The sequence below is a fragment of the Hoplias malabaricus genome, chromosome 6, assembly GCF_029633855.1.
Source record: "Hoplias malabaricus isolate fHopMal1 chromosome 6, fHopMal1.hap1, whole genome shotgun sequence".
NCBI classification, from domain to species: domain Eukaryota; kingdom Metazoa; phylum Chordata; class Actinopteri; order Characiformes; family Erythrinidae; genus Hoplias; species Hoplias malabaricus.
In genome coordinates this window covers 46,309,712-46,325,217 of record NC_089805.1, presented here as the reverse complement: position 1 = coordinate 46,325,217, position 15,506 = coordinate 46,309,712, and the positions used below count along the sequence as shown (strand labels likewise).

The 15,506-nt window shown below is 43.3% G+C and overlaps 2 protein-coding genes across 2 annotated transcripts; both read left to right on the top strand.

Annotated features, from left to right (window-relative positions):
- Window positions 1-875: 875 nt before the first annotated feature.
- LOC136700238 (olfactory receptor 6N1-like) lies at window positions 876-1,814 on the top strand. The gene has a single exon (XM_066675521.1). It carries the CDS (start codon window positions 876-878, stop codon window positions 1,812-1,814), a length of 939 nt encoding a protein of 312 aa, XP_066531618.1.
- A 12,393-nt stretch (window positions 1,815-14,207) lies between these two features.
- Window positions 14,208-15,146, top strand: LOC136700237 (olfactory receptor 6N1-like). The gene has a single exon (XM_066675520.1). The coding sequence runs from the start codon at window positions 14,208-14,210 to the stop codon at window positions 15,144-15,146; it is 939 nt and encodes a 312-aa protein (XP_066531617.1).
- The last annotated feature ends 360 nt before the right edge of the window (window positions 15,147-15,506 follow it).

Sequence of the window (15,506 nt, the reverse complement as noted above, 5' to 3'; positions counted from 1 at the left end):
ACACATTGCTGTAACAGGTGTTGAGCACAATAGCGTATTAATACAGCAACACATTAAATGAAAAAGTGTTCTTTACACAATTGCACTTGAACGTCCATATCATATTCCATGCCAGATTTGGGCTAGAATGTTTCACACACTCACCCAGTCACACTTACACACCTGTAGACAGTTTCAAACACTCACCCAGTCACACAATGTCACACAAATCCACTTAAACAACATGTCTTTTTAAAGTGACAATTTGCACAGGCACAGGAAGAACACCACACTCCTGGAACACTAATATATACTTTAAATACAAAAGAGCAACTTTAAAATGAGGAGTTGGTGTGTTCTCCCCGTGTCCACGTAGGTTTCCTCCGGTCTCCTCCCACAGTCCAAATCAGACGTTGGTAGGTGAATCAAAAGTGTCCGTAGGTGTGAGTGTGTGAGTGAATGTGTGTGTGTGTGTCTGTGTTGCCCTGTGAAGGACTGGCGCCCCCTCCAGGGTGTATTTCCGCCTTGCACCCAATAATTCCAGGTAGGCTCTGGACCCATCGCGACCCTGAATTGGATAAGCGGTTACAGATAATAAATGAATGAATGAATGAATGAATGAATGCATGAATTAACTTTAAAATGATGAAAGGTTAAAGCTATGTAAATTTGCAAAAGGTATCTTTGCTGAAACTGGAATGAACAGGTCCCAACTCAAGTCTCTCAGGTAATATGTTTAAGATATATAAGGACTCAGTTTTGTCCACCTCAAAGCAGAGTGACTGCACAGTCAGAGGACATCTCCTCTGTTGAATCTTCTGAACATTTTATTGTGAAATCCACACATTGTAAACACAGAAATACACTCTTAGTCATTATATTCATTACGGTAAACAATGTCCTCATCCACTAATGTCACATACTTAATTCTGGATGGATTTGTGGAGCTGGAAACGTACAGATATGTTTATTTTGTAATCACTCTTGTTGTGTACCTTGGGATTATTTGCTGTAATTGTGTTGTCATTTTTGTGATTTGCACTAACAAATGCCTTCATGAACCAATGTACATATTCATAACTGCTTTACTTCTGAATTCTCTTCTGGGAACTCTCGCCCTTTATCCAAAACTTCTGGTTGATCTTTTATCTGAGAAACAAGTTGTTTCGTTGGAATCGTGTCTGTTTCAGTCCTATTGTATTTACACCTATGCATCCTCAGAGTTCACTTTGTTAACAGCGATGGCCTATGACCGATATGTGTCCATCTGTAAACCACTGCAATATTCAACTCTTGTTAATATAACCACTGTTAAAAAGCTCTTGTTTTTCTGTTGGTTTGTTCCTTCTTGTGAAAACTGTGTGACACTGATTCTAACATCTCAGGTGAAGTTGTGTAAGTTCAGGTTGAACAGGATTTACTGCAGTAATAGTACAGTGGTTAAATTAAGTTGTGGAGACACATCTGTAAGGAATTCTTATGGAATGTTTGTTTTTTCTGTAGCTGTGTTTCCTCCAATGATCATTATCATCTTCACATACATACGAATTATTACTGAGTGTTTAAAGAACTCTAAAAATTTCAGAAGGAAAGCTCTACAGACCTGCTTCCCTCATCTTTTCATCTTCATCACTTTCACTGTCACGTCTTGTTTTGAGGTCATTACCAGCAGATTAGAAAACAATGTTCCTCATATTGTTTCTATAATAATCTCAGTAGAAATCATGGTTATTTCTCCTTTAATTAATCCAATTATTTATGGACTGAAACTGAAGGAAATATCAGTTAGAATAACAAAAATGTTTTGGAAAATAAGGACACACATATGTTTGTAATCTTAATAGAATGAAGTCTTTTGTATGTTATAGGTAAAAGAAAAAATTGCATTTTGTTTGTAGTTTGGAAATAGATTTATTGTCATTAGAGCAATACATGTTTATATTAGAATAAATACATAAAACTTATGTATATAATACATAATATTTTTGTTGACCATTGTATTACTACATTATATAAAGGCTTGTATTTGTGTTTAAATTCCTTTAATCTTACTCAGTTGCCATCTGGCCAGATGGTTTATGTTAATAAACCTTTATAAACTGCATTTACTCTTTAGTGGTAAAACAGGACTGCATGTATTTTCCTGTGGACGAATCAAATAAACATGTATAAAAACAACAATATTAAAAAAATATCATTTGTACAGCATTTTTCATACATTACACCAGGAACATGATTAAAGGTACCTTTACAATAAGATTACACTTTCGAATGTTTATAAATGCTAACAAATCTGTTTATTAAAAGCTATTAATTATATTAATAGTCAGTTATAAAACTGATAGTAAGGGCAACTCTGACATTTTTTTTTTTGCCTAATAGTGAACCCACATCCACCTACACTTAAATCTCAGACCTCACCAGATACTAACGTCAGTCAGGTGACAATAATCCTGTCAGCATCAGCATACATTTGTTAATAAACTTAACCATTTAATGAATTAACCAAAAACAGAGTGTCTTTTTAGACACTGATCATAACGTTGTGTCCTTCAACATGTGAAATGACTAAATTCACATTCTCAGGTGTGAGCTCATTTTTACATAGATATTTTCATATGTTCTCTGACACATTCAGTATCAGACAAAATATATGTCACTTTCAGACTTCCCATCTATGTGTTACCACAGATTATTAATGAGCTTTAGGGTCTTTTGCACCTAATTAATTTACATGTATTAAACAGGCATTTAAACCTATTGTAAGTCTTTATAAGCATAGTCTTATTATAAAGTGGAACTAAATAAATTCAAATTAATGTAGTAAATAAATATAAAAAACAGTGCCTGCAGCTAACAGGTAAAGCTTTACTTTGCTCAACAGATATTTGCAGAGCACCAATCACTCACAAGGCGTCACAAAATAATTTGGGTCATTTACACACTCACACCTGTGGACAATGTGACATACAGACTCAGTCTGAGTTGTGCACACACACCTCTCTGACAGTGACCCTCAGAGTTCTCAAAAAAATTCAGTAGGGTGTGACTTATTCTGAAGTTTAAACATAGTGTGGCGTCCATCAGACACTTTGAAAGAATGGTGACGAATGACTTGAACTCTTCCACTTTAATGAACTGAAAATAGTTACTGTTGGCCATAACCACAACAAACCAAAAAACAGGCTGCTACAACTCTATAAGCTGCTCCAAAAAAAAAAATAAATAAATAAATAAATAAATAAATCTCTCTGCTCTTTCAGTCCTCACACATGCGTGCACACTCTGTTCCCTTCCCTTATCCATTAATCACATGCGTACCTTAACTCACCTACCCCTGCATTTTACACAGTTACACCGAGGGACCCCAAGAAATGTCACTGAGGTGACCCTGGCCCCTTTTTTTCTCTGGGGCCTATCGGGGTTGAACACACAGGGCTGTGCCTGCTGCTGAACAGGGAAGAGCCTGGGGGTGGAGAAGGCTGTGGGGAGTTGGAAGGTGCAACATTGGGCGAGACTTGGGTAAAGGGCAAAGGGCGTCGATGAGGGTGTACATCGCCTCTGTACAGGGCCAACCTATCTTGGTGGAGGGCCACCCATCTACCCCTAGGCAGAAACTGAACCCTATACACCAGTGGCCCCCACCTTTTTTGCACCACAGACCGGTTTCATCTAAGAAATTTTTTTTCACGGACCTGCTCGATAATCGTTAATGACGTAATCTAATAACAAATCATCCGCAGTGGTCTTATGTCAAATGCAAACATCAACAGACAATAAACAACCTTTTGTTCATAAATTAATAATCAACAACATCTCTATAAACGAAAATATTTATTTTAGAACAAAAACCTTTCTAATAAGAAATAATTATAATAAAAAACTAAACTCGATTCAAGTGACAATACTGTTCATTTCTATATAAAAGGGTGAACACGTCAATCAAACAATAATAATAATGTCAATTAGTGAGAGCCCTGAGCATGTTTCTCTGCAACGAGCCGGTCCCATCACAGAATAATGGGAGACAGTGACATCCGAAGTGTGTTCCGTACGTTCAATCTGTTCCGTAGTTTTGTTTTGGTTGCAGTCACTGCAGAAAATCGTGCTTCACAAAGATAGGTGGTTGGAAATGGAAGCAGGGCTTTCAATGCGTTTTGGGCGATCTCAGGGTTATTCTGCCTCGATTTAAACCCAGAACACTGGCACAGTTGTTGTTTGAAACATACTTTTAAGGGCACCGTCATTTGCAATGTCCAGTAGTTGATCCTCTTCTAGCACGGACAGGCTCCATTCACCAGGTTTGTTTACAAATTGATCGCGGATCCATTCTTTCACTGTCTGTGGGTTACGAATGTATGCGTCTGTGCGTCATTCCGCACAGAAGTCACTTTTCAAAATAAAACATCAACATTTAGACTGATAATCAATTTTTAAAAAATCAAACGTTCTGTGCGGCACGGTACCTAATGGCCCATGGCCCGGTACCGGGTCGCGATCCGGTGGTTGGGGACCGCTGCTATACACCACCTCACCAATACTTTCCAGAACTTCACAAGGCCCCACACAATGACAATCTAACTTAGGGCATCGTCCCTTCTTCCTCTTCGGGCTGTACACCCACACCAGGTCCCCAGCCCTGAAATCTTTCCTTTTGCTCTCATGTCAAAATTCCTTTTCTGTCTTATGCCCACTTTCCGCAGCTCATCATGAGCAAAAGTATGAGCTGACTCAATTCGATCCTGAAGTCTCCTTGCATACTCCAGTCCTGGAGGAACTGCTGGTGTGTCTGGAGTTTTGCCATTTCTGCTGGTATCCACTGCCCTCGCCCTAGCATCAGAAGAGCAAGGGTGCATGATGTGGAGTCGTGTTTTGCAAGTGTCGTGTTAAATCGTTCGACCAGTCCATCACTTTGTGGATGTAGTGGGGTGGTCCTAGTCTTCTGCATGGCCAGTCGCTCACACATAGCAGAGAAAATGCCAGACTCAAAGTTTTATCCCTGATCGCTGTGAAGGACCCTTGCTGCCCCGAACTTGGAAAACATGCCCTCTACCAGAGCATCTGCAACAGTCCCTGCCTACTGGTCTGGTATGGTATAGCCCTCCAGCCATTTGAAATATGAGATTGTCCATGGCAACCAGGATGTAATAGTTGCCCATGTTGTTGCAGGGAAACAGGCCCATTGTCTCCCCTGCAACTCTTTCCATTGGGCACCTACTGTCATAGCTGTTGGAAACGGGCATGGTACTGGTCTGGGGGCCTTTGTGAGCTGCACAAGTGTCACATCGGTGACAGAAGTCATCAATATCCCTCCTGAGCTGGCTCCAGTAGAAGCTCTGCCATTGTCATCAAAGAGGTTTTGAGAATCCAAAGTGTCCTGCTCCTACAGCTCCATGGCATGTCTTTAGCACCAACTCTCTAAGTGTCTTTGGGACCAGTACCTGCCACCTCTCCTCCCTGGTGGCTGGCACTTTCCAGTCATTTAGTAGCAGGAGAACAGCAAGCCACCTCATTCCACTGTGGCTTTTGTCCAGTCCACACACTGCAGCACTGGTTGTAAGTCCAGGTCCAATGAAGCTCCTCAGCTCTTTCAGATTAGAAAGGGTTGGCCAGTTCTTTACAAACTGCACTTTCTCCTCCAAAGTGCCTAAGACCTCTCCTCCAATCTTGTATGCAGAAACTCCACTTCCTTCCTCATGAAACAGCACTTGTCAGGGTGGAGATTCAGGTCTGCTGTGGCTATCTTCTTGAGAGCCCACCAGAGGGACCCCAAAGCGGCCTCGAAAGAGCTCCCATGAACAAGAATGTCATCCAAGTATACTAGACACTCCTTCCTTGAAATGTTGGCCAACACTTTTACCATCAGCCATACAAAAGCAGCTGGGGATTTGCACAGCCCAAAAAAGAGAACACTGAACTGCCATAGCCCTCTACCAGTGCAAAAAGCTATCTTGGGTTTTGCGTCCAGACCTAGGTGCACCTGCAAGTACCCACTGCGTAGGTCCAATGAGGAGAACCAGGATGTGCCAGACACCAAGTCCAGTGATTCATCAATACAGGGAAGTGGGTATGGGTATTTCTTGGTCACACTATTCGGAGGCCTGTAGTCCACACAAAATCGTATTGTTTTTGCTCTTTTTCTTGTTTATCATCCCAACCCTAGAGGCCCAGGAGTTGTCGAAGGTCTCAATGATCCTGTTCTGTAGCATCTCTTCCACTTTGCTGTCAGCAGCTGCCCAATGGGTGAGGGGAAGCCGGCGAGGGTGCATACTGATAGGCTGTGCATCCCTCAGTGTCAGATTAACTGAAAACTGGAACACACACCAATGTGTTCTTCCCCAGGTCCAGCACCCCATGAGCTGCCCTAAGAAAGTCCAGTCCTAGTATGCAAGGGTTTTGGACTGCTGCAACCCATACCTCAAAGTTCACTGACATTTCCCCTACCTGAATAATAACCTCCCCTCTACCAAGTGTGTGGTCTAGCTCACAAGTCACTGACCTCAGTTTCATAGCAGTAGATTCAAACTGAGTTTTAACTAGAACCAAGTCAGGCTGGATCACGGTGGAGCCCATGTCAACAAACTCCACACAGGGAGCGTCTGGCAGGAAGAGACATGGCAACAATTCACCACATGCGTCCAGCTCACCACTTGCACAGCCTCCGCAATGTCACTTGCTTCTGGGGGAAGTGGAGCCCTGCTCCCCCGATCCCTTGGTTGAGCTCTGTCCACTAGAGGTAAATGGGACACAGGGGCAGGGGTCCCATCTACACAGACCCCAGATCATTTCCCAGATCCCCTACTTGCTTTAGGCACTGCACGCTGATGTGACCAACCTGACCACACCCCCAGCACACTGGTGGGCTAAGGCAAGAGCAGGGATGAGTGCCAAAACGCGGTAGTTGTAGCGGCACTGCACATATCAGTTCAAATAACTCAGCATCCAACACAGGTTTCTCTTAACCTGCACTCTACTGAACCACACCACTCACAACAGGGCCAGTCCAGACTTGGTCACTCTCTGCAGCTACTCCCACAGCCTCTCACTATAAAGCCAGTTGCAGCGCTTCCTGTGGAGTGTGCAGATATACAAGCTGCATCTGTATTCATAGTTCCCTTAGAGTTATGGCCCAAAGGAGCTGATCTCTGGCTAGTTCACTTTGCACGTCCACAGACATGTGAGTATAAGCTTTCCTTGTGAGGGTTTCAATGTCATTGGCCAGTGCACACAATGGCTCCCTGTTTAGTCTCTGCCTGCTTGCTAGCTCTGAATGCAGCACACCTGGCTGGTTACACTGGCTAAAACGCCTCCTCCAAGGCCACACAGGGAGTGCCTGCCAGGCAAATGGAGACATGGCAACAATTCACCAAATGCGTCCAGCCCACCACTTGCACAGCCTCTGCAATGTCACCTGCTTCTGGAGGAAGTGATCCCTTGGTTGAGCTCCGTTCACTAGAGGTAAATGGGACACAGGGGCAGGGGTCTGCATAGTCCCGTCTACGCAGACCCCAGATCGTTTCCCGGACCCCCTACTTGGTTGGGGCACTGCATGCTGATGTGACAATATATGAGTATAAGATCTCCTGGCGAGGGTTTCAATGTCATTGGCCAGTGCACACAATGGCTCCATGTTCAGTCTCGGCCTGCTTGCTAGCTCTGAATGCAGCACACCTGGCTGGTTACACTGGCTAAAACGCCTCCTCCAAGGCCACACAGGGAGTGCCTGCCAAGCAAATGGAGACATGGCAGCAATTCACCACATGCGTCCAGCCCACCACTTGCACAGCCTCTGCAATGTCACCTGCTTCTGGAGGAAGTGATCCCTTGGTTGAGCTCCGTTCACTAGAGGTAAATAGGACACAGGGGCAGGGGTCTGCATAGTCCCGTCTACACAGACCCCAGATCGTTTCCCGGACCCCCTACTTGGTTGGGGCACCACATGCTGACGTGACAATATGTGAGTATAAGATCTCCTTGTGAGGGTTTCAATGTCATTGGCCAGTGCACACAATGGCTCCATGTTCAGTCTCTGCCTGCTTGCTAGCTCTGAATACAGCACACCTGGCTGGTTACACTGGTTACAGCCCCATAGTCATCTCTTTTGGCTGGTCTTAGCAGTAGCAAGCATGTAAGGGCTTCTTCAGTGAGGCACAGGGCCAGCTGCAGTGCTTTACTATTCTCTACCCAGCCCGCAGTCCATTCTAGCAGTTCAAATTCCAAAGAAGCAGTTGGAGCTCCAACGGGAGAAGCCAGAGCTTGAGGCAGCCCATAATGCCTCCTATGCACCCGTCAGCACACTAGCTCCTTCTTCACAACAGGTCACGGATGCCACCACCTTCCAGTACGGGGCTAAGAGCACCAGTGTGGGCGGGGGAAGCTGAGGTTGTCCCCCATCCACTGCAGCCAGTCTTCACTTATGCCAACCGGTTTGAGATGCTCAGCTCCTGGCTTTCACCCACACCAGCACCAACACGGAAAACTGAACAGGGCAGTGTTCTTATTACTGATGACTCTATAGTTAGACACTTAAAAGTCTCAGGCACTAACAGTAATGCTGCTGTGTCCTGTCTCCTGGATGTTCATGTCCTGGATGACAGAGGAGGATGTGCCCCCTTTGTGAGTATTGGTTTCTTCCAATGTTTCTTCCGCTAGCCTTAAAGGAATTTTTCCTACCACTGTTGAATTCTGCTTGCTCACATAGGGCATCCACATTTCTGATCCACATTATCTGTTCTGAGGCTAATTATGTAAAGCTGCTTTTGTGACAATATCAGTTGTAAAAAGTGCTATATAAACTAATTTTGGTTTGATTTGATTCTTTGTTTAAAGGTGCTTTTGGGAAACCCTACTCAGATTTACTGCAGCAAATACAAACACAACTTAAACTTCAGTAAAAAGACAGAAAGGATTGCCTTAGCAACCCCAGCACCCCATACTCCCAGAGTACCCCCCTTAGAATATGTCATGGAACATGGTCAGATGCCTTCTCCAAATCCACATAGCACATGTAGAGTGGAGCAGCATAGTCACATGAACCCTCAGCTATCTGTGAGAGGGTGCAGCATTGATCCATAATTCCATGGCCAGGATGATATCTGCATTGTTCCTTCTGAAACTTATGCTTGACTGTTGGATGTATTGTCTTCTGCAGAACCCTGTCACTGACACTTTCTGGTCTCCTTTTTACAAAATCCACAACCCAAGTTTTCCAATTCAAACACACCGTTCCACATTCAGCCAAGACAGCCCGTAATATTGAGGGTCTTCTGCCATTCCAGGCAAATCACTTCCACTTCAGGGGCTTTACTACTGTAGAGCTTCTCAACTACCGCAGTGATTTTAGAACCTGACACCCCAGAAAATGAGAGAGAAAACTCAAATGTTTGTATTGCTCACAGAAAGGAAAACTTTGATTGTTTTGTGTGCATATGCACCCAACAGCATTTCAGGGTACTCTGCCCTCTTGGAGATAGTGGGTGGAGTTCTTGAGGGGATTCCATAAACTGACTCTGTATTGTTTTGCTGGGGGAATTAAATGCTCATAATGGCAATGGCTGGGAAACCTGGAGAGGAGTGACTGGAAGGTGATCTGAACCCAAGTGGTGGGATGTTATTGTACTTCTGTGGATTGTCCAAAACAAACAAAAGTTTGAACACAAGGTTGCTCATAATTTCACTTGACAATAGGTCAAAAGTACATGACTAAATTTATGGTTCTGTCGTCTTAACTGGACTCTCTGGTAAACAGTTTGTGAAGACTGGGGTGGACTGACAGAGGTGCACAAACATGCAATAAGACTAAGAATAAGTTTAATTTTAACAAAAGATAACCAACAGTGAATAAACTGACCAGACTGGATGGAGGAGTATGAACAAGATACAGGAAGGCATAAACAGACCAGAGGAGAAAAAAGGTATAATCAGACCAAACAAGCACAAGTAGGAGATGAGTACAAACGGACTAGAGAGAGGGTTATAAACAGGGAGAGATTATCAAAGGGACACAAAAATAAACAGACCAGACAGATACAAGGAAGGTAATGTCCACCAAAGCAACACTGAAACAAGGGGACTAAAATACACAGCATAGACAAGGAAATCCTGGGACTGGTAATGAGGGGGCAGGAATACAAAGGAGGCACAGGTGGGAACACTAATGACAGGGAAGTGCTAAAGTGGAGACAAGGGAGGAGATGGTAACAAAATAATAACAGAGCCATGTGCTCCTAGTACATGTCAAACAAGAAAACAAGGGAAACAGACAGCAGGAAAGCACAAGACAGGGCCAGAGTGTGACAGAAGCCCCCTCCTTAATGTGCAACTCTGGGGCACATAGATCTTGACACCCCAAAGCTGTCAGATGGAAAAGAACCTGGAAAAAATAAGACATTACACAGAAGACAAAACACTGGACCTGAGAGAAGACAGGACTGACAACTGACAGAAGGGACTAATAAGAGATGAAACATGGGAGCTAGGTGACTGGAATTGGGACTGGACACTGGACTGGGACGGGACTGGAACAGTGACAAACACCAAGACTGAATAGGGGACTGAAATGAAGACTGGACAGGTGACTGACAAATGGGAGCAACGGGAGACAAAACTTTGGTCTGGAGACTGAACACTAGACTGGGACGAGACTGAATAGGAGAGAGGATAGGACAGGAGTGGCCAGAGTCACCACCACCACTGGAGCAGGCCTTCAGAGCCTTCACTGGAGCAAGGCTCCAGAGCCTTCACTGTTGTAAGTTTTTCTCATATGCAACAATACTTCAAATCAAATCAAATCAAAATTTATTTGTATATCATTTTTTACAACTGTCACAAAGAAGCTTCATAGAATTCCGGTAAGAGAAAGTTTTGACATGAAATGTAAATAATGTAAAAATCCCCAGGCGAGCAAGCCAAGGGCAACAGTGGAAAACTCCCTCAGAGCTGAGGAAGAAAGCTTGGGAGGAGCCAAGGCTCATAAGGTGTGACCTATCTTCCTCTGGTCAATTTACTGGTAATAGTTAGGAGTCCATGAAAACTTCAGTGTAAGGTGGGCAGCTCCAAGGCACTTGGTGGTGGCTGGAGTGTAGGTAGCTGGTCTGAAGCACTGAGGCTTCCATCAATGTCCAGCCGGACAGGTGTGTGGTGGATTACTCTGAAAAAAAATCTGAGTGATTCAGTGAAGCGGCGTATGACACCAGCGACTCAGTTTACTATAATTCCCCCAGGACCCCCAGGATCCCCTGCCTTTATCTATAGGGGAGCATTAACTACCAAATGCTAACTAAACAAATGAGTTTTTAGCCTAGGTTTGAAGATTGTGACTTTGTCTGAGTCCCGAACATTTTCTGGAAGATCATTCCAGAGTTGGGGGGCTTTATAAGAAAAAGCCTTGGAGTAATAAAGGCATGTACTAATGTTTCTGTGTCCTGCAGGGATAAGGCATTACTGCATATGCTGCACCTATCCTACGGTCAATCTCATTATCCTTTTTCCCATCACTCATGAACAAGAACCCGAGATACTTGAACTCCTTCACTTGGGGCAGGTTCTCACCCCTTACCTGAAGGGAGCATGCCATCTGTTTCCGGGAGATAACCATGGCCTCAGATTTGGAGGTGCTGATCCACATACCGACTGCTTCACACTCGGCTGCAAACTGCTCAAGTGAACACTGGAAGCCTCCAAATGAAGAACCCAGACGAACAACATCATCCGCAAAAAACAGAGATGCCACCTCCTGAGCTCCTCAACGAAAGCCCTCCTGTCCCAGGCTACGCCATGCCACCCTGTCCATGAATATCAGGAACAGGAGTGGAGATAAGGCACAGACTTGACAATGCCAAGTCCAATGCCAACACTGAACAAGCTTGACTTACTACCAAGGATGCGAACACAACTCAAACTCTGAGAGTACAAGGACCGTACGGCTCACCGGAGTGACCCTGGCACCCCATACCCCAGCACCTTCCACAGAAACTCTCGGGAATCACGGTCATATGCCTTCTCCAAATCCACAAAGCATGTGTAGAGTGGAGTAGCAATTTCCCACGCCACCTTAATCATCTGGGAAATGTAAAGTGTTGGTCCATAGTTCTACAGCCAGGGCGAAATCTGCATTTTGTTCCTCCAAAATCCTAGGTTCAACTATCGGACGGATTCATCTATCTAGCACCTTGGCATAGACTTTCCCCGGGAGGCTGAGGAATGTAATGCCACGATAATTGTCACAATTCCTCTGGTCACCTTTTTTGAAAATAGGAACCGCCACCCCGGTTTGCCAATCCAAAGGCACCGTCCCTGAGGTCCATGCAATATTAGCACAGAAGTCCAGCAACATCACACCACTCAGGTTTAGATCAGGAGGCTGGAGTCCTCTCAATCACTCCTCTCCAGGTTTCCCAGTCATTGCCAACGTGAGCATTGAAGTCCCACAGCAAAGCAATAGAGTCAGTGCAAGGAATGCCCTCTAGAACTCCACTCACTGCTTTACAGGCGTCAGCTGGGGACTTGTGAGTATCCCCACACCCGCCCGGCGCCTCTCACCCTGTGCAACTTCTGAGTAGGAGAGAGACCAACCCCTATTGAGGAGTTTGGTTCCAGAGCCCACACTGTGTGTAGAGGTGAGCCCAACTGTATCTAGCTGGTATCTCTCAACCTCACGCACCAGCTCTGGCTCTTTCCCCCCAGTGAAGTTATGTTCCGTGTACCAAAAAACAGTTTCCGCTGAGAAATTCCACGACGCCAGGGGCCCCTTCGCCCCCGCTCTGTGCCCGATGGGAATTGCACCGCACCCCTACTCTGGATCTTGCATGTGGTGAGCCAACATGATCCTCCCACATTGCCATTTCAGGCTGAGCCCGGCCGGTTTACGTGGGCTGCCCGGCCACCAGGTGCTCACCGTCGGACACTACCCCCAGGCCTGGGTCCAGGGATGGGTCCCGGTAACCCTCTCCCGAGCAGGGTATACTGAGCTTTAATAGGTATACTCATAGGGATGCTTTTGGATCATGTTTGTCTAGATCTTCACTCCAGACCTGTTCGCCATGGGAGAACCTACTGGGAGCTAACAGCTCCCGACGACATAGCCCTGGAGGTCATGAGACCACACAAGCCCTTTCAACACGACAAGGCCCTGATCTAGGATGGGATCGCCGCATGTCTGCTTAACAGTGAAAATTAATGTCATGGTTTATTATCACTGTGCCTAGGTAACGTATAATATAAATAATAAAATAAAATAAGAGCCTTGTGGAATTCCAATTCTTACTTTAAAATAATTGGAATATGAATTGTTTACTTTTATGAATTAATAATGTTCCATTAAGTAAGATTTAAACCAAGATAGGGCTGTCCCTGAAATTCCAACCATGTTTTCTAATCCTTCTAGGAGAATATTGTAGTCTATCTTATCGAAAGTGGTGCTGAGGTCAGGAAGCACCAACAGAGATACATGGCCTTGATCAGAGGCAAGAAGAATTGTTTGTTATCTTGACCAGAGCTCTCTCAGTGTTATGATGCGGCCTGAATCCAGATTGGAATTTTTCACATATATGATTCTTATGTAGATATGAATTAAGTTAAAGTGTGTTTGAGGAATTCAAAGCAAACCAACAAACCAACATCAAAATGTCTTTTAAATTATTATAGGTAAAATAAACATTGCTGTGACAGGTGTTGAGCACAAAACCGTATTAATACAGCAACGCATTAAATGAAACAGGGTTCTTTACACAATTGCACCTGAATGTAAGTCCATCATCTTCCATGCCAAATGTGGGCAAGAGTGTTTCACACACTCACCCAGTCACACTTACACACCTGTAGACAGATTCAAACACTCACCCAGTCACACAATGTCACACAAATCCACTTAAACAACATGTGTTTTTTAAGTGACAATTTGCACAGACACAGGAAGAACACATCACACTCCAGGAATACTAATATATACTTAAAATACAAAAGAGCAACTTTAAAATGATGAAAGGTTTAAGCTATGTAAATTTGCAAAAGGCATCTTTGCTGAAACTGGAATGAACAGGTCCCATCTTAAGTCTCTGAGGTAATATGTTTAAGATATATAAGGACAAGGTTTTGTCCACCTCAAAGCAGAGTGACTGCACAGTCAGATGACATCTGCTCTGTTGAATCTTCTGGACATTTTATTGTGAAATCCACACATTGTAAACACAGAAATACACTCTTAGTCATTATATTCATTACGGTAAACAATGTCCTCATCCACTAATGTCACATATTTAATTCTGGATGGATTTGTGGAGCTGGAAACCTACAGATATCTTTATTTTGTAATCACTCTTGTGGTGTACCTTGGGATTATTTGCTGTAATTGTGTTGTCATTTTTGTAATTTGTACTAACAAATGCCTTCATGAACCAATGTACATATTCATAACTGCTTTACTTCTGAATTCTCTTCTGGGAACTCTCGCCCTTTATCCAAAACTTCTGGTTGATCTTTTATCTGAGAAACAAGTTGTTTCGTTGGAATCGTGTCTGTTTCAGTCCTATTGTATTTACACCTATGCATCCTCAGAGTTCACTTTGTTAACAGCGATGGCCTATGACCGATATGTGTCCATCTGTAAACCACTGCAGTATTCAACCCTTGTTAATATAACCACTGTTAAAAAGCTCTTGTTTTTCTGTTGGTTTGTTCCTTCTTGTGAAAATGTTGTGGCACTAATTCTAACGTCTCAGGTGAAGTTGTGTAAGTTCAGGTTGAACAGGATTTACTGCAGTAATAGTACAGTTGTTAAATTAAGTTGTGGAGACACATCTGTAAGGAATTCTTATGGAATGTTTGTTTTTTCTGTAGCTGTGTTCCCTCCAATGATCATTATCATCTTCACATACATACGAATTATTACAGAGTGTTTAAAGAACTCTAAAAATTTCAGAAGGAAAGCTCTACAGACCTGCTTCCCTCATCTTTTCATCTTCATCACTTTCACTGTCACATCCTGTTTTGAGGTGATTACCAGCAGATTAGAAAACAATGTTCCTCATATTGTTTCTATGATAATCTCAGTAGAAATTGTGGTTATTTCTCCTTTAATCAATCCAATTATTTATGGACTAAAACTGCAGGAGATATCAATGAGATTAACAAAAATGTTTTGGAAAATAAGGACATACGTATGTTTGTAGATTTAATGTAACTTGTCTTTTGTATGTTATGGATAAAATAAAGGATTGTTTTATGTATGTAGTTTGGAAATAGATTTATTGTCAGTTTTCATTAGAATAAATACATTACATAATATTTTAGGGAGTTTATTTCAAATTTTAAAGACTGCCTAGCTGTTTGATGTTGCTGTTGTCCAGGTGCTTATCATTGTATTAGTAAATTATATAAAGGCTTATATATTTCTTTAAAACACTTATTATACTCGGCTGCCGTTTGGTCAGTTGTATTAACAAATTAACAAACCTTATTAAACTGCATTTACCCTTTAGTGTTAAAACAGGACAGCCCTTATTTTCCTGTGGACAAATCAAAGGAGTGTG